Source organism: Rhipicephalus microplus, chromosome 5, assembly GCF_043290135.1.
Source record: "Rhipicephalus microplus isolate Deutch F79 chromosome 5, USDA_Rmic, whole genome shotgun sequence".
Classification (NCBI taxonomy): domain Eukaryota; kingdom Metazoa; phylum Arthropoda; class Arachnida; order Ixodida; family Ixodidae; genus Rhipicephalus; species Rhipicephalus microplus.
Genome location: NC_134704.1, coordinates 5,452,469 through 5,479,975, shown reverse-complemented (window position 1 = coordinate 5,479,975; position 27,507 = coordinate 5,452,469). Strand labels below are relative to the sequence as shown.

The window sequence follows — 27,507 nt, the reverse complement described above, 5'->3', positions numbered from 1 at the left end:
GAGTTTCATTTCTAATACAACGGGCCCTTTCCTGACTTCTTCGCTCCAGTCTCATGTTGTCGTTCAGCGCTCTGTTTCGTCTTTTCTCCTGTTCCCTCCTGCCCTGTCGTTTGCGCTGGTAAGCACCCTTTATGATTTCACTATTGAAATTTGTGCCGAAATGTCCATGCATGACATCAAAAATTTCTAAATGTATTTTTTATATTTTTGCAATTGGCTTGGTAACATCTGAAACTTTGTATGCTAGGTCTATGATACCCACAGATGACAATGTCCTTCATTTTTATCGATTATAAGCTATGTAGAACCCAGTGAATGCCATCAATATTTATGCGTCACAGTGTTTGGTAAGAAATTTTCTTCGCACGGTTTTGCACTTGCCAAGCATCGTGTAATGGTAAGAGTGGTGTTGTGACATCATACTTTAATAGTATGCGAAAAATTATTTCGCTCTTTAGTGTCCCTTCAACACCCAGAAAAAAACTAAAACAAGAATGATGTAGAGTAGCTGGCCAGCTCATTCACCTGGCCCAAAGAGAAATGAAAGTCAATGTAGTTGTTATGGTTAGGTTATCACATTTCAAGGCATGTGATAAAAGGAGGTTGGAGGATACCAAACGTGACGCCGACAACAATTTAATGCAACAGACACACATTACATGTACATTTAGACAAGGGCATGCACTGCTGTTTTCAAACAAGCAGAAGAAATGTGTAGTCTCACAAGTTTCAGCACTGTGATGCCTTGTGAGGCGAGGCTCGTACGTCCCAGCAGTGCACAAAGAAATGGCTTTAAACAATTAACTGTTGTGTGCTCTGGTAAACAAGGTTTGCAGTCAAGATAACTGGGTAATTAGCCACTAATTGCAACAGAAGAAATGACACGTGCATTTTTTGTGTTAGTACTTTCTTAACATTATTTACTAACTGAATTGGACCAGCTAAATCAACAGCTAAACAGTGCACATCACCTTTTGGCATCATCTATTGGCAAACAAAAGAATGAATCATAGTCGCTAAATAGGCGCTGGCTAAATAATAGAAGCGGACACGCTTCCTTCAGCTGTAGGTTGATGGTGCTGTAGCCAGCTGTCCCAGAGCGCAGGCCACGAGCTTGCGTTCTCCTTTTTATAGAGGAGGACAGCGTATAACCATGCTGACTATGACTGGTAATTGGGAAGTGTGTTCACATAAGCTTAAAGGCTACACATGGCTGAAGCTTGCCCTCATTTCCACAACTCGTTTGATGGACATGCGAGTTTCACTATGGGAAAATAAAACTTGAAACAGTGCAACACGTATTTGGCCTTGCTGTGTTTCTTCTCCTTCCGTAGGGGTAGAAGCTGTGCAGGTTCTTAGTACTTCAAAGTGAGAAATCCACACTGGCCCAAGCACTACCTCCCACTTCATACTAATGTAAAATCCCGAGACATCACCCCCCATAGGCTGAAAGATGGTCGGGCATGATCTGGAGAGGGGCCCTTGCTTGGTCTCGGACACTAATTCAATATAGAAGTGCCTTTAAGAAAAATGCACACCTGTGTTTCTAATAAAATGCTGTATCCGATACACACGCATTTACTGTTTTTACAGACCCGAGGAGAATTCTTGTGTAAAATTTCATGTGTTATGACACGGGGGGGGGGGGGGGGAAAGATGTTCTACAAATATTCAGACAATTTGTGACAACTCAGAATGCAGCCTTGAGGCATCACACTGTAAAAGTGTTAAAAAAATCTTGCACATATATAAGGACTCTCAGAACTTTGATTCCAAGGAACTGCTGCTGTAAAATTTTGTAGTGGAGAATAGGTTGAAAAATAATTGCGGGAGCAGAGGGGGCGCTTGCTTGGTCATTGGCACATATTCGGGATTTCCTGTAAAAGAAAACGAGACGCTTGCTCGGTATTTCACAGTGCCCACTCACAATTGAAGTTGGAATGGAGGCACTAGCATGTGCTTTTTTCATAGCATTGCCAGGGCTGCACAAGAGCCCCATTCAATGTGACTGCCCATTTAACAAAGGAACGCTTGCCACCCATTGAGTTGCTCTATCTGCGAGTGTTCTCTTCACACTATCACTTTACTGCGCTATGCTTTACAGTAATAAAAGCACACATTTTTTTATATTTTTGTGTTTCAACAAATTTTGCTTAAATATTTGCAGTCTGAACAAAGTGGACACTTATCACAGTTTCTCATGAGAGTTTATGCTTTGGATTACAACCTGAGTCATGCAGTGAATTTCATGCATGCTCAGATTACTCGCTGCCACCTTTGTTTGGGAGTGGGACGATAGGCTGCTGCTTGAATTGTACAGGCGAATAAAGGAAGAGGTGGGGTAATTTGCTATGTCTGTTACAGGTAGGTGTACTTGCTGCTAAGGACCTCAAAGGAGAATAGTTGACAGTGGTGGAAATGAATCTGCACTCCAGCCAAGTGCACAACGAGCTAAGTCAGGAAGATTATTGAAAAGATCCGCAAGTTAAGCATTTTAAAAACTGATAATAAAACATTGTCTTGGCTTTATCATTCTACATGTGACCATTTTCATAATTCCTTTATTTTTCCTGTATCAAAAACCTCAAGCTGAACATTCTTTTGCTGTTACTAGCACACATGTTTGCAAGTGCTTATTTTCTTGCAATCTTGGCTAGGATGTTTAGTAAAAGTGCTCAGAGTCATTAATGTTTATCTGCTCTCTCGTTTGGTTTTAAGATGCACTTTTTTTAAATTTGCACTTGTCTCTAATTGCAGAGAATTCATATTGATCCTTGAGATGTGTAGTAAATAACAAGCAACTTTTTCAAGCAAGGTTAGCTTAGCATTTTCGATGATATGTAGGGTTTTAACGGCCCAAAGCCACCATATAATTATGAGAGACATCTAACTTTGCATTTTCCTGCCAGTACCTTTTGTTCAACATTTATATTAGTCCTGAACATTTATTTCTCTGACAGTATGGCTGTATGACTGCCCCATCATGATATAGAATTTGTTTGCATTATGAAGATGAAGGAATTTCGTTATTGATTTGCAAAAGGAATACGGGCCAACTTGAACACCTAACCAACTATTTTCAGACATCCTCCCTTACAGGAAATATTCCCTGGTGGTCTTGATTCTGGTTTGAACAAATGTGGAAAAAAAAAATGGTCATGGCCATCGGGAAGGCCTTGAAAAACCACACTGCTAAATAATGCCATAAAGTCTGTGATGTACCAGACATCCACATGAAAAAAACGGAGCAGGGTTTTGCAAGCAGAGTGCATCTATGCTGGCTTGGAGAGGAATTAATAAAATTAAGTTTTTCAGTTTCATGTCGCAAAACTAAAATCTGGCGATGAGAAGCACTGCTTCAAGTGAAAGCCTAATTTTTTTACTTCATAATTTCTCTGAGTGCATGGAACTAGGGCATTAGTACATATCGCATCTATTATAATGTGACCGTTGTAGTTCGGAATCAATCCTGTGATCTTGTGTAGAACTGCACGCAGTAGCAGATCCAGAAAGGGGGGGGGGGGTCATAGGGGTGGTTCCCCCCCCCCCCCAAAGCCTGTCAGTACCCCCTACCCCCTCTCTTCAGTGCTTGCCGTCCACCCGCTATCACCAAGTAGGACAAATGAGTGTGATTTCTTTGAGCACACAATAATAGTATTTACGCTATGATAGAGTTTTTGTGCTAGTAAAAAAAAAAGTAATGACCACGCCCCTCTCTCCAATGTTACTTTAAGCGACCCCTCCTCCCCCTAAAATGAATGACTGGATCTGCCCCTGACTGCACGGCACCATTTCCTACTACCCTAGGCGCAGAATAGAGATTCAGACTTTTTCGTTTAATGCACTACTTCACATTTATATGAAGACAGTCACATTTACATTGAGGATTTTTAAAATTACATGTGTAGACCAAAAAAAGCATGTAAATGCGACCAATGGTATAGAGTCCTGTACAAACATATTGCACTAATGCTCTACAGCAGAATGCTGAATAACGTCACTGCCTCAAACAATGGGTTAAAAAGAAACCTCTTCATGATGAATGGGAAATGGGACATATTAATTTCTTTTGGCATCTAGCATTGGACACAATGCTAAGTCGGAGTAAAATATGACAAAAACAGGCAATATTAATACGACTTCCGGGTTGTTGAAATGCCATTAATGAAATGCACAGGCATAAAGAACAGGATAAATATCGTGCTACTCTTTGTACATGCAACAAAGTGGAACCTCAATACTAATTCTTTAAATTCAATTAGTTCTATGACTATAGAAATCACCAACAGTGCTTTTACTGAATGATGTTACCCTCTTCATGACATGCAACAAAACACCACATTTGAATTATACAACTTTTCTGTTTACTAAGTTGAGGTATTTATTATTCGATCATTTGTGATGTGTTTGACAATCTACGCAAATGCATGGCAATTGAAACAGCACCTGTTCAATCGGAGCAAAAATATTCCATTCATTACAGTGAAGTTCAATATGTTAATTATGACGCCATCCTGACACGCTGAAGAAAAAGCAAATAACTTGTGACAATCTTGACTTCAGAAGTATTTGAATTTCTAGACATTTAATGTTCGGGTATTAGCAGTTTGTTAACGGGTAGGAAAGAAGCTATATAAAGAGTAAAAATAGAGCTTAGTATAACATTCTTCCGAGGCCAGCAAAAGAGTTTGACTTAGAAAAACAGTCGACTTTTTTTGGTGTTAGCGAAGGGTGTTAAAACTCTACTGCCTAACACTAACAATGGCTTTTTCTAATCACAATCAAGAGAAGCCTTGCCTTGGCTTTTCTTCTAAGGAAGCATTTTCTTTTTGACCACCAAGGCCTCCTCAGGGGGTGCTATAGCATCTAAAGATTATAAGTACTTTTACTTCCTCAACTAATTTCAACCAGACAAACTTCCTAGTTGAAATGTATGGCTGCAAGAGATAAATCGAATTCTTTTATTATGCTTTTAATGGAGAGCAATGTAGGTTCCTTCTGCTCTGCTGTGCATGAGCTTGCAAGCACAGAAACCTATGCTAGTACAAAAGATCTGTACATGGTGACAGACTCCCAATAGTGCTGTGATCAAGTGCTCCCAGTTTTTCTTTAACTGCAAATAACTTGCTTAATGTGCCGCAGCTGTACTTTTGTACCTATTGACCACATATCTTAAGCAAATACTATTACGCTCTGCTATAATCGAGAGGCATGGAGTACCATTTGGGTGCTGTTTAAAAACTAATGTACCAGCTGATGTTGATCGTCTGAGCACGTTTTCACAACCAAAAGTTTACGCAAACAAATGTTGTGACAACAGAATTTATTATGCATTAATTATTTCAAGCAGTGGTCATTGAGCTGAAGTTGAAAATTGCAATATGGTAGTGCATGATTAAAGTGTCAAGACCCTCCACAGCCCTGGTCCTTTTATTATTGTATGAGATGTGATCTTTTGTTAAATAATTTGCATTATGAAGTGGGAAAAAGCAACAAGACCATAACTGATATTTTTTGCCCAAAATAAATTACTGCTAGATCGTGAAAAGAAGATGCACCGACCAAAACACGGCGCACTTAACTGCACTGTGGAATGTACCATGATGTTAACGTTATCGCGTGCCATAAACATATCAAACAACACCTTCACATACAATCAACACCTATGCATAGCCTTCATAGAGTACGAGAAAGTGTTTGACTCAGTCAAGACATCAGCAGTAATGCAGGCACTACTGAATCAGGGCATCGAAGAACGCTACATAAACATACTGGAAGAAATTTACAGTGGATGCACAGTCAATATAAAAAAAGCGGCAGAATCGCAATAAAGAAGGGTGTAAGGCAGATAGATACAATCTCTCCAGTGCTATTCATCTCGTTCTTACAGGAGGTTTTCAGGACCCTAGCTTGGGAAGAGTTAGGAATAAGAGTTAATGGAAAGTATCTTAGTAACCTGCGATTCGCTAATGACATTGCCTCGATGAGTAATTTAGGAGATGAATTACAGCTCACGATTACAGAACTGAACATGGAAAGCAGAAAAGTAGGTCTGAAAATTAATGTGCACAAAACTAAAGTGATGTGCTACAGTCTCGGCAGAAAACAGCACTTTGCAATAGGTGGAGAGACGCTGGAAGTTGTAAAGGAATAGGCACCTGGCAATGCAGTTTAAGAGATCTGATGGTAGCACCAGAACACACAGCCTAGCGAGTAGGCGCAGCAAAGCCGAGTCTTTCAATGCTTAGCCTAGCGAGTAGACGCAGCAACACCGAACTTGCACGTGCATATCATTTTCCTTTTTAGTTGTGAGCAAGGGGATCATGGCTGAATTTGTAAGCGCCCAGGAAGCGTTCTTTGAAAACGTGCCAAAAAGGCCACGTTTTCAAGCAAGATTAGAAATTAAGCAACGTGGAATAGGTAGGCTTGCTTTAGGAGCTCATGGGAATACACCAAATCAGGGAGTACAAGGTGATATGGGATGGACATCAGTTGAGGGCAGGGAAGCTAGGAGCAAGATAAAATTTGAGAAGCGAGCGATTGAGACAAATGGGGGAGGAGCGTTGGGCTAGGAAAGTTTTCAGCTACTTGTACATGAAGAATGTCGATACAAAATGCAGGAAGTGAACCAGAAAAGTGACGGGTAAATACTTAGAAAACAGCAGGGTGCCAAACCAAAAAGAATTATCGGTTAAGAAGAAGGTGAAGGAAGCTGAGACCGATATGTGGAGAATGGGCATGATTAAGGAGTACGCACTAGAGATCTATCGAACCTTTAAGCAGGAAATTGCGAAGGAAAGGATCTATGATAATACTCGGGGTAGTTCTCTACTGTTTGAGGCCAGGACGGGAGTATTGCGAACGAAGACATATCGGGCCTAATACGAAGGGGTAGACACAGTATGCAGTGCATGTGGAGAGGAGGATGAAACTGCCCAACACCTGATAATGTTCTGTAAAGGGCTTCACCCTATAGTTCAAGATGATGGCGCAGTTTTTTTCAAAGCACTGGGGTTTAGGGACACGGAGGGCAAAATAGACTTTAGGCGGGTAGAATTAACTAGAAGAAGGTTATCTGACTGGTCCAAACTAAAGTCAAGGCAAGAGTGAAAAGCAAACCCTTCACTGCTAAGTACCAGTCCTCAACCTCACTATTTAAAGGAAGAAAAAAAAAAGATGTCTTGTTGTTAGTTCACTAAGTATTACGGCTAGGTGGCGTTAGCCGCCGCTTGATCTCAAGATTAACTAGAGGGCACTCTGGCGCTGCGATCGTTCAGCGACCATGGGAATGATGAATAGTACACACATTTGCCCAGTCTTCGTACTTGCGGCGTTGTTTATTGTTATGTACCGGTTTTGTTTTGATAGAAAGATTGAACCCTTTTGAACTTCGTGAGCCGATTTGGAAAGTAAGTCTAAAAAAAAGAAAATGGTGAAGCGCAACCGCTGAACATTTGCTAATACTTGTTTCGTAAGAAAACAGCTCCAAGCCACACGAACCCACACGGAGTCAAAAGCAGACCAGAAGTACGAATATTAGACAAATTTGTGTACTACTACTACCACGGAGGAAGGTGACTACTACCCTTCATTCCCATGCACGCCGAAGCGTCGTGCGTTGCAGCTCCCTTAGACACTAGCGCCAGAATTCCCCCTAGTAACTAGTTTCCCTCTAGGAAACTCTATGGATGGTACAGCCACATTCATCCATCCATCCATCCATCGGGAACGGTGCGATAATGTAAGGCGCGGGTGGTTCACGCAATGAATATATTTATTTTGTCGTCTAGTTCACAGAACAGAACAATGTTTAATTGTGTCGTCTGGTTCACAGAATAGTCACTGCATAGTTTGTCAGCGAAACTCTTGTTGCGAGTGCCGACTCGTACTGTTGCTGGAACCTTCGTGGTTGGTGGGACATTTTTGTTGCAGACTACTCTCTGACACTGTAGACGAAGGCATGACGCGCCAGTGGCGACCGCTCATAACGCGAAGCTGTCTGTTCGAACACGAAGACCCGTTTTCCCGCCTGCACATATCGTCATCCAAGTTTCTGGAAGACATAACCGAGCGCGGTGTCTGTCCAGAGTGTCACAAGTCACGCATGTACTTTTGCTACACTTGCCTTACAGCGCTCACCAGCATCCGGGACAAAATTCCACGCATACAGGTAAAAGTCCGTGTTTGTCGCCAGTGCCTGGTTTTGTTCGTGTGAACCCGTTGACACGTATGACGTCGATGAAAATTTAAGTTCACCGCACGAAGACATAACGAAAAAAAATGCAAAGGAAAACCAGTAGAGCGGCCTTTCAGAGTCTTTTCTAAACGCTCAGCGGGTAACACACTACGGCATTAAACACACATCTAAACACACTACGGCATTAATAATAATAATTTTAAATAGTAGACCAGCAATCGCTATGCTATTTTTTATCATTCTTGTGAGCAGCGTGGTATCAGCTTAACACTTGCAAGAAATTTTGTGCCAGTTCATGCAGTGGCTGACGACGATGAGGACTTATGCCTGAAGTGGGTATGCGCCTCAGGTAATAGGTGATCGAGAACAAGCTTTTGTAATGGGTTAGAGCATTGGACGATCCACTCTTTACGCTATTCGCATTGTGTGGCGCCTGGTTGTTCTTTTGCTGTTATAAAACGCTTTATTACTCGTATTACTTACTCGATTCCTTTCCCGACATCGAGCCTGCTTATGGCAAGTTTGCGAACAAGTTCCAAGCACCGGCGTGGTAGAATACTGGGCTAGCACGCAGCGGACACGGGCTTGAGCCCCACTGTGTCATTGGTACAAGGTTTTGTTTTTATTTCGTGCGAAGTGGTTACGGACACCAGCGGTGGTGGCGGCGGACAACTGCGGCGCCGCGCGTGACTTGAGTTGTAATCTCGTAACAGCTTTCGCTGTAAAAACAAAAAAAAAAAAAACGGCATATCTACGAAGTGAGTGACGATGAGTGGGTGAAGCAGTGGAATCGTTCGATTTTACCGTAAATCACCCGTGATACGGACCAGTCACGCATGTACAGTTACAAACAATGCTTAACTTGCATGTCGTAGAAAGTTTTTGAATAGGTGCTCGAAAAGTTTGGGGCCGCAAAGCCCGTATTTGCGTATGGACATTTTGGGTCAAGCAGGAGTGATAATTTTTCGAAGCCTGCGGTGCTTTGGAGACACCCCTTATTCTACATCACTCTAGACTTCATTGGGTGCCGTCACGTTTGACCGAAAACTTTTGGGTAGATTTGGGGCTCATGCTAAATTCAAGAAATAGCGTTCCCAACCCAAACATGGTTTGGTTTTGCACAGTGTCCTTGACGCTATTTCTTGGGGGTTTGAAACTTCTCTTGTGTTGTATTGGGAATTTCATTTTGCCTTCATTATTACTCTTTGTGGAATCGCATCTAGCCTGAAGTTGGCAAAGACGAGGTCTGAGCGGGTTGCCCTGGTGGTTGTTCCAAGTCATGTTGGTTGTTCCTACAACTGAGCATGGTTTCCGTAAAACATACTTTTGTGAAATGCAACTAATTACATTTACTTATGAACTACACTGTATTTTAGATCGCGTCTCATCTGCTGACTGTGTGTTTTTAATTTCAATAAAGCATTTAACAAAGTTTGCCATCAACTACTTCTTTTCAAACTAAGTCTTTTAAACCTCGATAGTAACCTACTTAAATGGATCGAATGCTTTCTTTGTAACCATCATCAGTTTGTTACTGCTAATAATCATGACTCACCTTTAACTGAAGTTCGTTCCAGCATGCCGCAAGGATCAGTACTAGGACCACTTCTTTTTCTAATCTATATTGACTGTAGTGAAGAAGATGACTGCTACTCAGAAAGGCGGGGGGTATGACTCAGTCGGTGAAGAAGACTACATTTGGTTGGCTGGGTACTCAGACTGGTTCCGCCATTACCACTTGACGTGTCGTGACCGCTCTCCTGTTTTATAAAAAAGCGCCACTCTAAAACGCCTCATTTTAATTGGTGGAGGTGCTGGGTAACGCCTAATCCTGGAATTGCGAAACCGTACGTTGCCTCCAGTTGCTACAATGTCCACGGAAGACGATCAACAGGCGGCCGCCTCGGCTCCAACTACTGCACCTCCTGTCTGTCTCGGCTCCTTTTGGCAACGCGATCCGCCTACCTTTAGTGGAACCGATGGCAAAGACGTGGAAAACTGGCTTGACGAATACGACCGGGTGAGCAAGCACAACAAGTGGGACGATGCACACAAGCTTACTGTCGTCCAATTTTATTTGACCGACGTCGCCAGTCTGTGCTACCATAATCACGAGAGAGACCTCCCCTCCTGGTCGGCCTTCCGAACGGCGTTCGTGGACTTGTTTGGCCGTCCAGCGCTTTGCAAACTACGGGCCGAACAGCGCTTGCGTACTAGGGCTCAGCAGAATGGTGAGAATTACACCAGTTACATCGAAGATGTGGTCGACCTTTGCCGGCGTGTCAACTCGGCCATGACAGAAGCCGAGAAGATCAAACACATCTTGAAAGGCGTGACTGACGACGCATTTCAGATGCTTGTCGCCAAAAGCCCGCAAATGGTAGCCGAAGTGATCCAACTTTGTCAGAGCTATGATGAGCTCTGGAAACAGCGTGACACCACTCATCGTGCCAGCGCGCCATGTGCAACAATCTCCGCTTTAACGTCGGCTGGGACTGCTATAGATCACACCACTTTGCTTCTCGAGATCAAGCAATTTGTACGAGAGGAGGTCGCACGCCAGTTGTCCCTCGTGCCTCCGAAGGTGCCCCATCTACTTTAGCGCCATCAATACAGCGAGTAGTCTAGGAGCAAGTGTCCGAGGTGCTACCAACAGCTCACACACCATCTGTGGCTGCTCTATTGACCTATGCCGAAGCACTGAACGGAACCCGACGTCCGCCTGTCACGAACGGCCACGTTTCTTTGTCGTGAACGCCTACGTCCACGCGCCCCTTTGTTGTACCGACTGAGCCTATGTACCAGGCTGCCCGTCCTTTCTCCCGACCACCATCTCCGCGCTTTCAGAACCCTTGGCGCACTCAAGACAACCGCCCCATATGCTTCGCCTGTGGAATTGCGGGTCACGTGGCACGATTTTGTCGACGGCGTGAGTTTTTCCTGCGTGACGACGTCAGGCCCAACAATTATGAGTTCCCCCCACAACCGGAGCCTGCTGTATATGGCGAGACTGCGACCATGGACACATTTTCACCTCGCCGGAACTTTAACAGACACCGGTCGCCTTCACCTCAACGCCGTTCCTTTTCCCCTATGCCACGTCGACCTCGCCCTGTCCCTGAGGAAAACTAGGAGCCGCAGTTCCGGGGGCAAGAACTACGGATCTTTCGAACTCCACAAGACCTTGTTTTTTGCCGTCCAACGTCGGTGCTGTCTCGGTTGAAGGTATACCTGTTTTTGATACTGGCGCCGCAGTGTCTGTAATGACTGAAAAACTTTGCCGTCGACTAAAAAAAGTCACAATGCCTCTTCACGACTTCGTTTTGAGCACTGCGAGCAAGCAACGAATTCGCCTTTTAGCTGCATGCACAGCACGTGTCGCTATTGCTGACGATATTTATGTCGTCGAGTTTGTAGTACTCCCGCAGTGTTCCCATGACATAATATTAGGCTGGGATTTTCTCCGCACTCATCATGCCGTCATCGACTGTGTTCGCGCCGAAGTGGAGTTCTCGTCGTTATGCGACGCTGCTTCACTCGACTCGCCCCTTTCACCTGCAAACGTTTTCGTTGCCGCCGACACTTCAATACCCTCATTCTCATCCGCCCTAGTTCCGCTTTCCTGTGACGTCTCTAATGGCTCAACTGTTTTTACGCCTTCTGAAACCGTTGTGCACCGCAAGTGCTTCCTGATCCCATTCGCCGTTCTGAACATTCACGATGGATCAAGTGCAATTTATGTTTCAAATCTGTTTCCCTCGCCTTCCAAGTTAAAGTTACTGTGTGTAGAGTGCCTGGACTTCGCTGATAACATTGATCCCTCAAGTGCACGTGTAGTTCCTGATCACTCGATTACGCTACCTATTGGCGCTGTTGATTGCTGCGCGTCGCCCTCTTCCCCATCATTCACCGATGCAATTTCGCGCTGCATCGACACCAACCTTACGGCCCAGCAGCGTGCCGGCATCAGTGCCCTCCTCGAGCGCTTCCGCGCCAGCTTCGACCACCAGCAACTGACTTTGGGCCGTGCTTCCACAGTATCTCACCAAATCGACACTGGCCTTCACGCTCCTTTACGTCAGCGTCTGTATCCGGTATCGGCATCTGAGCGTCGCATAATCGCGGAACAAGTTGACGACATGTTGAAGCGAGGTGTTATTGAGCCCTCTAACAGCCCGTGGGCCTCCCCAGTTGTTCTAGTCAAGAAAAAGGATGGCTCAATAAGATTCTACGTCGACTACCCCCGGTTGAACAAGATCAAGTGCAAAGATGTTTACCCGCTGCCTCGCATAGATGATGCCCTTGACTGCTTACAAGGCGCAGAGTTGTTCTCGTCACTAGATCTGCGCTCAGGTTATTGGCAGGTTCCCATGGCTGAGGCTGATCGCCCAAAGACTGCTTTCGTTACCCCCGATGGCTTGTATGAATTTAACGTCATGCCATTCGGGCTCTGCAATGCGCCTGCCACTTTCGAGCGTATGATGGACAACATCCTCTGTGGCCTGGAATGGCAGACATGTCTGTGTTATTTAGACGATGTCGTGATATTTTCAAGCGACTTTTCAACGCATCTTCAGCGCCTCGAGACAGTCCTCACTTGCCTAACCTCTGCCGGTCTACAGCTCAACTTGAAGAAGTGCTGCTTCGGCGCTCGAAAACTCCTAATTTTGGGCCATGTTGTGTCTAAAGATGGCATTCTTCCGGATCCAGCGAAACTCCGTGCCGTTGCTGAATCTCCTAAGCCGAAGACCTTAAAAGAACTTCGCAGCTTCCGCGTTTTATGTCCATATTTCTGTCGTTTTATTCGCAACCTCGCCTCCATCATATTGCCCTTGACTGACCTTGCCGGCAACAGTGACCTCTCTAGTTGGTCGTCTGCTTATGATGATGCATTCGCCACACTCCGTCACCTTCTTATGTCACCTCCAATACTGCAACATTTTGATCCTCTTGCCCTGACGGAAATACACACGGATGCTAGCGGAATTGGTCTCGATGCTGTGCTCGCCCAGCGTAAACCTGGATTTGATGAGTACATCGTCTCTTATGCCAGCCATGCACTCACAAAAGCAGAAGCCAACTGTTCAGTCACCGAAAAAGAGTGTCTAGCCATCACATGGGCCATAGGCAAGTTTCAACCCTATCTTTACGGGTGCCCATTCAGCGTGGTTACAGATCATCACGCATTATGTTGGCTCTCCTCGTTAAAAGATCCCACCAGCCGGCTCGCCCGTTGGGCGCTTCGGCTACAAGAGTACGACATTCAAGTCGTTTACCGATCTGGCCGAAAACATTCCAACGCAGACGCTTTGTCCCGATCACCTCTACGATGTAGTGACAAGTTGCCGTCTTCGCCTGCCCCCGACGTATCTGCACTTAGTGTCAGCGACATGCTACAGGAGCAACGAAAAGATCCTTGGATCGCTTCACTTATAAACTTGTTGAGTCGAGCTCCCTCGCAAAATATCCCTAGAGGTATGCGCCGTCAAATACAGCACTTCGTTGTCAGAGATGGTTCGCTATACAGACGGAATTATTTCTCCGAAGGACGCCAATGGCTCCTAGTCATTCCCAGTCCTCTCCGCTCAGACATATGCGCCTCCTTTCACGCCGACCCACAATGCGCCCATGCTGGAGTGTTAAAAACCTACACCCGCCTATCCCACCGCTACTACTGGCGTGGAATGTATCGCTTCGTTCGTCGCTACATACGTTCCTGTCTCGCTTGCCAACGCCGGAAGAATCCCACTTCAAGTTCTCCAGCTCCACTACAACCCTTACCTTGTCCTGCCCGACCGTTTGACCGTGTTGGTATCGATCTGTATGGACCTCTTCCCATTACACCGGCTGGAAATCGCTGGGTAATCGTCACAATCGATCACCTTACGTGCTACGCAGAAACTTCACCACTCTCTTCTGCGCCATTTTACGTCACGGTGCACCACGCGAACTCCTGAGTGACCGAGGGCGTGTGTTTTTGTCGGACGCCGTCGAATCGCTTCTCAAAAAATGCCAAGTCATTCATCGCACCACCACTGCGTATCATCCTCAAACTAATGGCATTACAGAACGAAAGATATGCTGTCAATGTACATCGCAACCGATCACACCAACTGGGACAGTATTCTCCCGTTTGTAACATACGCGCATAATACTGCTGTCCAGACAACCACTGGTTTCTCTCTATACTTCCTCCTTTATGGTCGCGAGCCCTTTTGCACGCTAGACACCATCCTTCCTTACCACCCGGATGTTGCTTAATCGATGACGATGTCACAAGCTGCTAAATACACGGAAGAGTGTCGTCAGCTTGCCCGCTACTTCACAATGGCTGAACAGCAACGCCAGAAACACCACCACAATAGCCCGACGCCTCCGGCTTCTTATGCATCAGATGACCTTGTCTGGCTTCGCATCCCTTCAACCAGCCCTGGTCTCTCAACGAAACTGACGTACAAGTATGACGGCCCTTACCGTGTGGTTAAGTAAACTTCACCCGTCAATTACATCGTCGAGCCGCTAGAGCAGCCCCATGATAAACGACGCCGTGGACGTGAGACCGTCCACATAGACCGCCTAAAACCGTAAAATTATCCCTCTATTGTCTCCTGCCCATGAGCCGCCAGGATGGCTCTTTTCTGGAGGGGAGGAAAATGTAGTGGAGAAGATGAGTGCTACTCAGAAAGGCAGGGGGTATGACTCAGTCGGTGAAGAAGGCGACGTTTGGTTGGCTGGATACTCAGACTGGTTCCGCCATTACCACTTGACGTGTCGTGACCGCTCTCCTGTTTTATAAAAGAGTGCCACTCTAAAACGCCTCATTTTATGACAATTTTCCATCTGCATTGACATTTCACATTCACCTATTTGCCGACTGTTATAATGTGAGGAACCGACAGCATTCCTAGAAAAAGTGATAAGTTTATTGCAGAACACACACGTATATATAGGCAGAGAGCCACATGATCGGCCCCACAGTAATGCCCGCACTGGATGCCCAGGTGACGTGTGACGTCACGCCACAGCATTCCTTCCAACACAGATTACTTTTGAAAGTCACTCGGCTGTTATCTGTCCTGACCACATCGCACACGTTCACCACGCGACAGGGTTGCACGTTCGGCTGCCTATGGCACACCTGGAGGGCTAGCCAGGATGGTCTGACGAGCCGGAGGCAGGTGTTCCGGCCGTGGGCGATGCAGGGGAACTGTGGCAGATTCTGTCTTCCGCGGATCTCTGAGAGGCTACCTGATCGAAGGCCTACACGGCCCGGGAACCATAGGAGGAGGGGTGGCATCTTGCGAGGATTGAAGAACAGGTTGTACTTGCGTACAGCTTGCGGAATACGGGGTTACATAGCGGGCTACGATGTGGTCAGCATGCGTAAGTCGCAGGGCCTGCGATACTTTCACCAGATAGGTTACGGGATTAACAACCTGTGCCACCATATCATCGTCCCACGACACTGTCTTCACCCACACAGCGTCCCCTACAGCAAAACATAGATAAACGTTGCGTGACATGTCATTTTGCAGTTTGGTACGTTGCTGCTGCTCACTCATGGAGAGCTCAAAACTTGGCTTTAGCAATGAAAGCTTTATCTTTGGCAGTATTTTCAGAAATAGTTCTGCCAGGGTCTGGCCAGTGGTACTCTGGAGTGTTCCTATAGCTCCTTAGATAGCTGTTCGAACATTCCAATAACTTGTGTTTCTGGTCGCTAGCCTTGTCCTGTAAGACATGCTTTGACAGTGCTTGTTTGATCGTCTGCTCCATATGTTTAGTTGCCCCGTTAGAGGTCGCACGGTACGGCGGTGTCTTGACCTGCCTTACCTCATTCAGTTTCAAAAATGCCCCGAACTCTTCTGAAATGAATTGGCATCCGTTATCACTCACCAGTACTTATGGCAGATCACACGCGGCAAACACTCTACGTAGCTTTTCAATGGTTTTGTTAGTAGTAGTGAACGATGTAGGCAAGACCTCCATCCGTTTAGATAACGCATCGACGAGGGTTAGGAACGCCTACGAACCCTTTGCAGCATAGTCCTGTGCATGCGTTGCCAGGGCCTCGTGGGGTAATTCCATTGTTGCGAAGGAACCGGTGGAGCCGCTTTTGAACAGCCTGGCACACGCGACATTGTCGGACATAGTTCTCCACCAAAAGGTCGAGGCCAGGCCACCATACATAGCTTCTTGCTAACGCTTTCATGCGGCTTGATCCCGGGTGATCCTCGTTCAATAGCTGCAAGACCTGTAGCCGGAGCTTATTTGGAATAATTACTCTTGATCCCCTAGTTTTGCAGTCTTGCTCTACCGAAGGCTCGTTGCGCGGCGAATGAAATGGTCTAAATGCTTCGAAGCACTCTGAGGGCCACCCATTTAATGTGAAGTGTGTCATGCAAGATAGAGTGAAATCACGTATTGTACCTCTAGCCACCTCAACCGAACTGAGGGACATGCGGTCAAACAGCAAGAGACACTCGGAAGGCTGGTCGACAGCTACAATAGGCCGTGGAAGCCAAGATAGAGCATCAGCCACCTCAAAATTTTTTGCTTTTCGGTATTTTAGTTTATAAATGTACAATCCCAGCGTAATTGCCCGTCTTTGCATTCAGGCGGTGGCAAGTGCCGTGCCGGCGCAAGCTTGTCTTGACCTAAAATTCCGAGAAGTGGCTGATGATCTGTATAAAAAGTGAACTCTCGTCCATACAAGTAGCGATAGAATTTTAGCCCAAACATCAGTGCTCATGCTTCCCGCTCCCCCTTAGTGTAGTTCTTCTCAGCTGATGTAAGTGTTCTAGATGCAAACGCCACTGGCCTCTTGTGCCCATTTTGGAGTCGCATGAAAAATGACAGCCCCCAACTCATACGACGAACCATCACATGACAGAGCGATTGGTTTCGCAACATCGTAAAAAGTGAGCTCATTACTTCTCACAAGCAATCGTTTCGTAGCAGCAAAAGCTTCGCTGCACTCTCGTGTCCATGCCCACTTTTCGCCCTTGTGCAACAGACGGTACAGGGGCTCTGCCACACAGGCAAGGTTTTTTAAGAACTTTGCGCAAAATTTTAGCATGCCTAGATAAGCCTTCAGCTCCGCTTGGCACATTGGTTCGGGTGCTTCTGTGGTCGCCTTTATTTTTCCTTCTGTAGGATAGATACCCTCAGCGCGCACTGTGTGTCCAAGATACGTCACAGTGCTCTGAAAAAAAACGACACTTTTCTTCTTTCAGTGTGAAGTTGTACTCACTAAGTCGTTGCAGGACTAGCTCTAATGTCTTTTGGCAGTCTGTGACGTCTTTCCCCGACACAATGACGTCATCTATATAACACCCCACGCGTGGTACACCCTTGAGCACCTCATCCATGAAAGACTGAAAAATGGTGGGCACGCTAGCTGCCCCAAATGGTAAGCATTGGAACTCGAACAGCTCCTTGTGAGTATTAAGGGTAAGCAGTGGTCGGGACTCAACAGTAAGCGGAATTTGCTGATATGCAGCTGACAAATCCAACGCATAAGACACTTTGCCGCCGCCTATTGCAGAGTACAAATTTTTTGGTTTGGGCAGTGGGTAGTGGTCAGTTTTTAACTCAGGATTAATTGTGACCTTGTAGTCTCCGCACAATCTCAGCGAACCATCTTTATTGTGAATCGCGACAACAGGTGTCGCCCAATCGCTCCGATTTACCGGACGGATAACCCCGCTTTTCCTCGACGCTTTCCTGTTCCTCTTGTGCTCGCTTGTTAAATTTGCAACATTTGGCAATGACCGAGCACTGTCCACTGTAGCGTTTCTTCAGCATCAATGTGACCTTTTCAAAGGTCTTGTCTCCAGGAACAGCATGTACTACCAAACTTTTGAGCACCTCGTACGTTCGTGATCCTATCACACTGAAGAATACTGCGAGTTTCTTTTCCTTTTTGATGTCATTAGCGGTGACGAATTGCTTGCAAAGTTCCAAACAGGATTCAAAATTTTGATCCTTCTTGTCGAACTCATCTAGCTTCCCTAGTTGCGCTATCATATCGACAAGGTGCGGTGTACTTATCGGTAAGTTGTTCTTCCGGCGAAGAGGTGATCCTTGGCGAATTTCGCAGCCACCGTGTTTCGTCAGCCCGAGCCAGGAATGCCGTTTATTTTGTTCTGAGGCCGTCGATTGCCAGTTATCCGCGATACTGCGTTCCTACTGAGCTAGAACGGGGGGCGGATCCCATCCACGTCGTCAGTGTTATAACGTGAGGAACTGACAGTATCTCAAGAATAAGTGATAAGTTTATTAGAGAACACACACGTGTATATAGGCAGAGAACCACGTGATCGGCCGCACATCAATGCCCGCACAGGATGCCCTGGTGACATGTGATGTCACATAATTGTGTGATTTGTGTAACTTACCGTGAAATAATCGGTATTGACGATTCTAATGCTTTTCAACCACATATAACCATATATAACTGATTGGTGTAATACCTGGCAAATGCAAATAAATATTAACAAATGTAAAATTTTACGTATTCATAGAAACTCTACTACTCTTCCATTGTACCAAATGAATAATGTCCCTTTAGATCCTGTGAATTAATATAAATACTTAACCGTTCATACAACTTCAAACCTAACCTGGTCTCTTCATATTTAATACATTATCAGTAGAGCTAGCAGCACATTGGGCTACTTACGTCACAAATTTTTTAAGAAGTCATCCTTAAAATTACTACTCTATCAGTCATTAGTGCACCCCAAATTAAAGTACACTAATGCAGCCACACAACGAAAACCTCATCTCTCTAGAGCTCGTTCAAAACAATTCTGTTCGATTCATTTATTTTAATTATAACCGCAATTCTAGCACATCTTTAATGAAAGCTAACCTATGTCTTCCATCACTAGCATCACGGAGAAAAATAGCTCACTTAACAATGTTTCATATGATATACCATCATTCATTTCTTCAAGATGACTTGATTTCACAGCTACATTACTTGTCGCACCAGGTAGAGCATTGCTTCAAAGTCGGAATCCAAGCAGCAAATACCAACACCTTCAGTCATTCCTTTTTCCCCAAAACATCTCGGCAATGGAACCACCTTCCCGATGATATAGTCACCATCATTGATAACAAACTTTTTCGTAAGGCTATAGCTAGCATTGTTTAACTTGGAATTCATGACATCTTGCTATTGTTGGCATAAAGGTGTATATACAGGAATTAATGTCAAGTTACCTTGCTTGTACATATTAGTAATTGCAAAGCATTTTCTTACAACATTGTATGTACTGCTATTTTTAATCTATTGTTTTATTGCATTGTTGCATTATGTTCTTGTTGTGCTATTTACTTACTATTTCTGTATAATTTCCCATTCAGCGCCCCCCTCTGTAACGCCCTTGGGCCTTCAGGGTACAATAAATAAATACAAAATGCATCTTGGAGCATAGCGAGATGTCATCTACTGTACAAGCCAGTCCACGTCAGTGATCAATGTCGTCATCATAAGAGGCTCAATTTTTAGTCACTATAAAAGCACATTTTCGGTACCAGAAATAGACAGGTAAAACACTGTTTTATACTTCCAAAATCGTAAATATAGGCACAATAAACTCTTATGTAAATTGAAATAACTTCAAAGACGCGGGGGAAGAAACAATTGTTTTTTATGAAAGTGCACAAGCGTCACTGGTTGAGCATAACAATGCATTTCCCACACTTGTCACAGAGTGCGGTCTTTTGTTTTAGTGTCTGGGATGGTCTGGATATCGTTATTTTCATAGTTGTAGAAAAGGGCTGCACAGGAGCACTCATTTAGCCAGACCGCTAAATGATAACGGAAGAATTCCTGCTGATAATAACATAGGGTCAATTTCTCTCGTGTAGGTGAACACCTTATATAAAATATGTGGTCAACTGAACAAGCGACATGGCTTTAAAAACACAGACATTTATTAGTGTCCGTACGAGCTCAGAACATTAAAACAATGCTTCTCGTCGTCTTCTTTCAAAGAGCTCACAAGCTCGCTAGATTGCAGTTTTTCCTATTCTTGTGCGATGAGCACGGGAAATTCAACAATCCCGGCCACGCAGTGGTGTCACACTAGTTGTTCTAGCAGGTACAATCTTTGTATTGCCCTCGTAGTCACAAGGTTGGCTTGTCGCTTTATCTTGCACTAGCAAACGTGGCAATCATCTCCTCCGTAGACTTCAATTACTCTTGTGAGTTGCCACATTGTTTTGGAAGGTTTTCACTGAGAGAAATTCATCAACTTAAAAGCCCCTCACCAGCATTGCGAGCTTACAAGTGTAATGAATGCACTGTGTTCTCACGATCACGTTTGCCTAGATTTGTAATGTTATCATCATCACCATCAGCCTGACTATGCCCACTGCAGGGCAAAGGCTTCTCCCATGGTCTGCCAATCAACCCGGTCTTGTGCTTTTTGCTGTCACGTTATACCTGCAAACTTTTAAATCTCATTGGCCCACCTAACTTTCTGTCTCCCCTTCGTGCGTTCACCTTCTGTGGGAATTCAGTCAGTTACCCTAAATGATCAGCGGTTATCCTCCCTCCGGGCCCGGCCCATGTCCATTTATTCTTCTTCTTGATTTCAACTATGATATCCTTAACTCCAGTTTGTTCCCTGACCCACTGTGCTTTCTTCTTGTCTCTTAAGGTTAGCCCTATCATTTTCCTTTCCATCGCTCGCTGCTCGTCCTCAATTTAAGCTGAACTTTCTTTGTAAGTCTCCAAGTTTCTGCTTCAAGGTAAGTACTGGCAAGATGCAGCTGTTATATACAATCCTCTTGAGGGTTAGTGGCAGCTTACTATTCATGATTTGAGAATGCTTGCCGAATGTGATCCACCCCATCCTTATTAGTCTAGTTCTTTCACTGTCATAGTTCAGCTCCTCGGTTACTACCTTTCCTAAGTAGACATATTCCTCTACGTCTCTCCACCTATTGCAAAGTGCTGTTTTCTGCCGAGACTGTTGCACATTGCTTTAGTTTTGTGCGTAATAATTTTCAGACCTACTTCACTGCTGCCTGTTCCCAGTTCTGTAAACATTAGCTGTAATTTGTCCCCTGAGTTACTCATCAAGACAATGTCATCAGCAAACTGCAGGTTACTAAGATACTCCCCATTAACTCTTTATCTCGAATTCTTCCCAATCTAGGGTCCTGAAAACCACTTCTAAACATGTGGCGAATAGCATTGGAGAGATTGTGTCATTCTACCTTACACCCTTCTTCATTGGGATTGTCGGTTTCTTCATGGAGAACTATGATGGCTGGGGTCCACTGTAGATTTCTTCCAGTATGTTTATGTAGGGCTCTTTGATGCCCTGATTTCGTAGTGCCTGCATTAATGCTGATGTCTTGACTGAGTCAAATGCCTTCTAGTAATCTATGAGGGCTATGTATAGGGGTTGGTTGTATTCCGCGCATTTCTCTCTTACCTGATTGATAGTAAGAATACGGTCTATTGTGGAGTAGCTTGTATGAAATCCTGCTTGATCCTTTGGTTCATTGAACTCTAATGTCGCCTTTTCTAATGCTGTTCCGTGGATTATATTTTGCGAGCGCTAGTGAGGAACACTGCTGAAGCAAAGATGAAACAAGCTGTCCATCTCCATCGCACGGAGGGCTCATGTGATAACATCACTCCACGTCAGGAAAGGAACCCCTGTCAATCTTTGGCTCAATGAAGGAGTATGAAGAGACACACAGGTTGGAGGCTGCGTAGCTCTATCCGCAACTGTGAACTTTGATTATAATGGCGCAGACATGAGTGTTAGCGTGCGCTACTCCAACAGGCATCAGCGAACAGCCCGTGTACCCTTCTACGTGTTATGAGAGACACACAGGTTGGAGGCTGCGTAGCTCTATCCGCAACTGTGAACTTTGATTATAATGGCGCAGTCATGAGTGTTAGCGTGCGCTACTCCAACAGGCATCAGCGAACAGCCCGTGTACCCTTCTACGTGTTATGATATCACTGCACAAGCACTGCTTTTTTCCCTGAAGCAGCCCTGTGCTCATGCACCAGCGTTTTGCTGTTTTGCGAAGTCAGATGAAAAAACACCAGGCCTGCACCGTAGGCCAAGCACAGTCACAGCGAAAGCTAGAAGAGCGGCCTTGTTGTTGTTGTTGTTCTCCTATCGAGAGTGCCGCATACCCACTGTGAGGGATTGGCCAAGAATCGAGTGGTGTTAAAATTTATGGTTCAGATTTGGAATGATGGAGGTTTAACAGAAAGATTACCGATAGCCTAGGAAAGTGTGGTGCTTAATGTAATGCATACAAATATTTACATAAACGAATTTATTCTTGGAATAGAGCAATAATCTGGTTTCATACGTATGTAATTATGTGGACATGTTAGGATAATGGAACTGGTTAATTAGTCAACCTATTAGTTTCATCAATACAGTCCCGGACGGCCGCGCATACTGTCGCATTAGAGAAACCAGAAATGGAAGCTCCAAAAGACAAAATGACAGGCAGAGATAAGTCCATACCAATACCACGTAAATGTATTTCTAATAGGGTTTTTCGTAATGTGTTAAACCGTCTGCAGGTCAAAAAGAAATGGTCTATTGTTTCCAGTCCATCACAGAATGCACACAGTGGCGAAGGTGCCTGAGCAAACCTGTGTTTATAGAAATTTAGATTTGGTACCCGGCAACGCAGCCTTGAGCTACTTTTTGTTTTCGAGTGTGGCAAAAGTCTCTTCGCCAGGGATATAATAAATGGCGATATTCTGTAGAGTTTGTTAGCGCTGAACCTTTAAATTGCATAAGCATACGTCTGCAGAATCGAGCAGCAGTCACGTAAGCGGATGATGGACAAAGCGCTAGAATTGGTTCGCTGATGGACGACTTAGCTAAGGAATCGGCTATTTCATTTAGAAACAAAGCTTTATGTCCAGGCACGCAAACTAATCGTACTTTTCTAAAATGCGCAGGTACTAGTGCACGGAACGCCTTTGTTACGTGATTATCAGCACCAACAGAAAGTGATGCACAGAGAGATAGGGAATCTGTTGTTATGACAGCTGATGTAATTGCTGTATCTAACTTGCGTAAGGCGAGCACTACTGCCAAAAACTCAGCCACAAAAACGAGTATGAAATCGGGTAGTCGAAGGGAATAAATTCAATTTGTAATCGGGCTGAAAATACCAACCCCCGACTTTTCGTCGTATTGCGATGCGTCTGTAGCAATCTTAACGTTCATTGTAATACGGCGCAGGTGATCTTGTAGTAAACCATCCAAAATATTATGGGGAAGTAATTTGGCATTATTAGGAAAAATGTCGTCGAATTGAATTTCCACCGGGGCTGAATAATCGCGACTCGGCATGATGTCGCATATACGTACGTTTAGAGGCTCCAGTAAATTTTGCACAAATATAATTTGTGGCATGTGAAATCGCGGCCATCTAGCAGCAAAAAATGATTCCGGGGTGGAAATAAAGGCTGTTTCTGAATGTCGTAATGGTGAATCATAAATTCTTAAGAATGTCTGAACATTCAGACTTTCAGAGCATTTTCAAAACATTCATTGGGTAACTACTGCAAGTACACTGGCTTGATACCCACTAGGGATTAATAATAAGCTTTTGGGTAGTAGGCCAGCATTCGCTATGCTATTTTTTGTCATTATTGTGAGAAGCCTGGTATCCACTAAACACTTCCAAGGAATTTTGTGCCAATTGTCCGCAGTGGCTGACAATGATGAGGAATTATGGCTGTAGTGGGTATGCACCACAGCTAATAGGGAAACAAGAACAAGCTTTTGTAATGGGTTAGAGCATTGGACGGCCCAATCGTTATGCTAATCACATTGTGTGATGACTGGTGGTTCTTGCGCTATTTAAAATGCTTTATGAGTTGTATTAACGTGACTGCTTTCCCAACATCAAGTTTGACAAGTCACAAGCACCGGTGTAGCTCAGTGGTAGAATACTGTGCTGGCACCCAGCAAACCCAGGTTCGAGCCCCACTGTGCCACCATTGGTGCTATGTCATGCTTACCTAAGGCAAGTTTGACAACAAGTTACAAGCACCGGTGTTACTCAGTGATAGAATATTGGGCTGGCACCCAGTGGATCTGGGTTCAAGTCCCACTGTGCCATTGGTGCAAGGTGTTTTTTTTTTTTTCTAATTTTGCCTGATGTGGTTACGGACACCGGCGGCGGCGGACAACCTGCAACTGCGTGTGACCAGAAAAGTATCTCATAACAGTTTTCGCTGTAAAAGAGTTAGAAGCATTACAGGTAGCCAACTCATTGTTGCCAAAGGTGTTGCAAAGTTTTATGAGACTGCAAGGTACTAAGACAGTATGGATATCCGCGGGCACAGTGCTCACGAATTGGAACGCGACGATTCGGAGGTAAGTAATGCTCATACCTTAGTTTTCACCATCCATTGATCGTGTCATATCTGCATAATTATACTGCTTATATCAGAGCCAACATTAACTTTAGCAGCGAGATACATACAACGTGATGCGGTTATCTCTAGTAGTTATTTATAAAGGTTTTTGTAATAAAAGTTTTCATGTCGTGTTTCATTCTGCGAGCAGTGTACTTTCTGCATGTGGAATAAAAAAAATGGCTGAGTGAGCACTTCGTTTGTTCTCGCCACCTGTCCAGTGTTGCTTCTCATGCTACTTGCACAACAATGCATTTCTGCTAGTATTACATTTCATTTGTACTTTCCAGTTGCCCATACAAGTTGCTATCGTGAAGCATGCTGGGGAAGTTGATGGGAAGAGTACGGCAGCTCACCTACCGGTTCTTGCTCCAGACCATGTGAAGATCTATACGTTTCCAATCATACCAGCTTGTGACCCCAGTGATGTAAGCTTTTTGTTTCATTAACGAAGTGATTCTATCCCATCTTCTGTTATTTCTTTTTCTCATTGTTTCTTTGTTCAGGGCAAAATAACTAGAGCTTGCTAAAAGTATTATGATGACTCAGTTGTATCGACGTTTATTTGTCCGTGGACTCGGAAGCAAACAAGTGCCACGGATCTTGTTTGGGACCTGGAAACTGGCAAATACGAACACATTGGAGACTATGCTTGCATTCGTCGCATGCCCGCAACTGAGTCGGTGGGCGTCCACCGTGCCAGTTAAGTAGGCAGCGGTCCATGGCGTGGTTGTCGATGATTGGCAGATGGTTTCGATGCAGGCGTCTTTGCTACACGTGGCCAGAAGCGGTGTCGACGACAGATGTAAATACCTTGGAAATAGAAGCTGATGCTGTTCCCTCTTGTTGATTGCGGGGGTTGAACTCGAATTCGAGGCAGTGAGCATAAACAGGACCTAAAACAGGCAAATACGAACACATTGGAGACCATGCTTGCATTCGTCCCGTGCCCGCAACTGAGTTTGCATAACTCAAAAAATGCACTGGCAACCACTCCAACTTTTCCAGTGCAATCCAAAACATGTAACCAAATATGGAGTTTTCGTGAAATGGCTCTAGACAGCTTTATCAATTGCTTTTATTGTAGAAAAAAGGCCGCGTGAGGGATGATGTAAGCAGCTTTCTTGAAAAAAACCTCATCTATGTGGGGGCACTTTCGTGAGGTTTGGATGCGGCCTCCCCAGGGGTACTTGTGAGGGAAGCTAGGCCCTCTTTGCACTTGGACACTTATTCAATTTTCCTGCCAACGTGACCACAGATGAAGTACACTCACGGTGTGTTATTTCTGAACACACTGCGCTGCAGCGGAAAGAAGTGACACCAACATGTGCAACACCCGTTTGCCTAGGTTAAGGTTCAAAAGTGGGAACACTTTTGAACCTTAGCCCAGGCAAACGTGTGTTGAACCTTAGTCTTCTGAAACTTCCTCCTTGTCTGTTAGCTCAATAAACATGGGCCACTGCATGGAGAGCCTTCCATTTATTTAGCTTTCATTAATACAAACTTCTTTTAATTAAAACAAATTTTCGGGCCTCTTCGAGTTCAAATTATCGAGATTGGACCGTATTTCTCTAACCACCTTTCTGAACTATTTAAAAATAATCCAGCTAAGTTGTGGAAAGTCTTAGCAACGAATCTAATGAAATCACCTTGCATGACAGCAGCAATGTTCCCCTCCCAGTAAATGTTCTACGGCTCTCAATTCATTCTTCAGTTCAATATTCACAAAAAAAGACACCTTAAGCATACCTCATGTTCCTGTTCTCAGCTACCAATACATGGAACCCATAGAAATCTTATCAGAAGGAATATCATCACTTCATTAATAACCTTAAGATGTCATCTTCATGTGGCGTACGTGGTATAAACTCAAAGATGTTACGGAATACAGTCACAGTGTCGAGTGAAATTCTTCTTCACATATTAAGCACACTCGCAACTGGCCTCCTCCCTTATATAGATATACTGGTATTAAAAAATGGCAATAAATTATCTAGTCCAATCTCCTTGACATGCATTTCTTGTAAGTTGCTCAAACACATTATCACCTCGCAGATTTACAGACACCTTGAGACTTACAACTCTTTTCTATAATCAGCATAGTTTTAGAAAAGGTCTATCGTGTGAAACGCAGCTCTTGAATTTACGACATACTTACACACAAACTTGAACAAGAACTTACAAGCTGACTGTTTTTTTCTTGACTTTTCCAAAGCGGTCGACCGTGTCGCACACTGCCGCCTTATTTCAAAACTTTCAGCTTTAAACTGGAATATATGACTTTATCATAGCTTCGGAATTTTCTTTCTAATCGTCACCAATTCATCATTGCAAATAACTTTTCATCCTCCTCAAATGAAGTATCGTGTGGTGTACCACAGGGAAGCGTCCTCGGTTCTTATTCATCAATGATCGCCCACATCCTCTACTATAAGAATATTTGCCGACGACTGCATAGTCTATTGCCCAACAAAAAATACGGACGATCATCTGGTTCTTCAACATGACCTAGAACATATAAGTGGTGCTGTACATGGTTAATGGCATGCAAAGTAATGTCAATTACACAGAAAGCTACACCTTCACTGTATGCATACTATATCAATAAAGACTCTCTTGCAATTGCTACACAATATAAATACCTAGGAATTACATTGACTTCAAATCTTTCTTGGTCTGACCACATCGTCTCCATATCTGCCAAAGGTTCCCGATCCATGGAATACCTGTGTCGAAATCGAAAAAACACTCCTCGGAATATACGTAAGCTAGCATACCTCACTCCTGTTTGCCCTAAACTCGAGTGCACCTCCCCTATTTGGTCCCCTCACCATAAATACCTGATCAACATATTAGGAGTTCAAAACAGGGCAAGCCG

The 27,507-nt window shown here is 44.5% G+C and overlaps 1 protein-coding gene across 3 annotated transcripts in view; it reads left to right on the top strand.

Moving 5' to 3' along the window:
• The first annotated feature begins 7,556 nt into the window (after window positions 1–7,556).
• The window catches only part of LOC119175095 (tRNA-uridine aminocarboxypropyltransferase 1), a 49,761-nt gene continuing 29,810 nt past the window's right edge, over window positions 7,557–27,507 (top strand). The window contains exons 1-2 of one of the 3 annotated variants that reach the window (XM_037426320.2): window positions 7,595–8,170; window positions 24,920–25,057. In XM_037426320.2, the coding sequence (XP_037282217.2) occupies window positions 7,961–8,170; window positions 24,920–25,057 (348 nt within the window). In that variant the 5' untranslated portion in view covers window positions 7,595–7,960. Of the gene's footprint in view, window positions 8,171–24,365; window positions 24,589–24,919; window positions 25,058–27,507 lie in introns of those variants that run through there. The other 2 variants (XM_075894733.1, XM_075894732.1) reach the window with 2 other exon arrangements.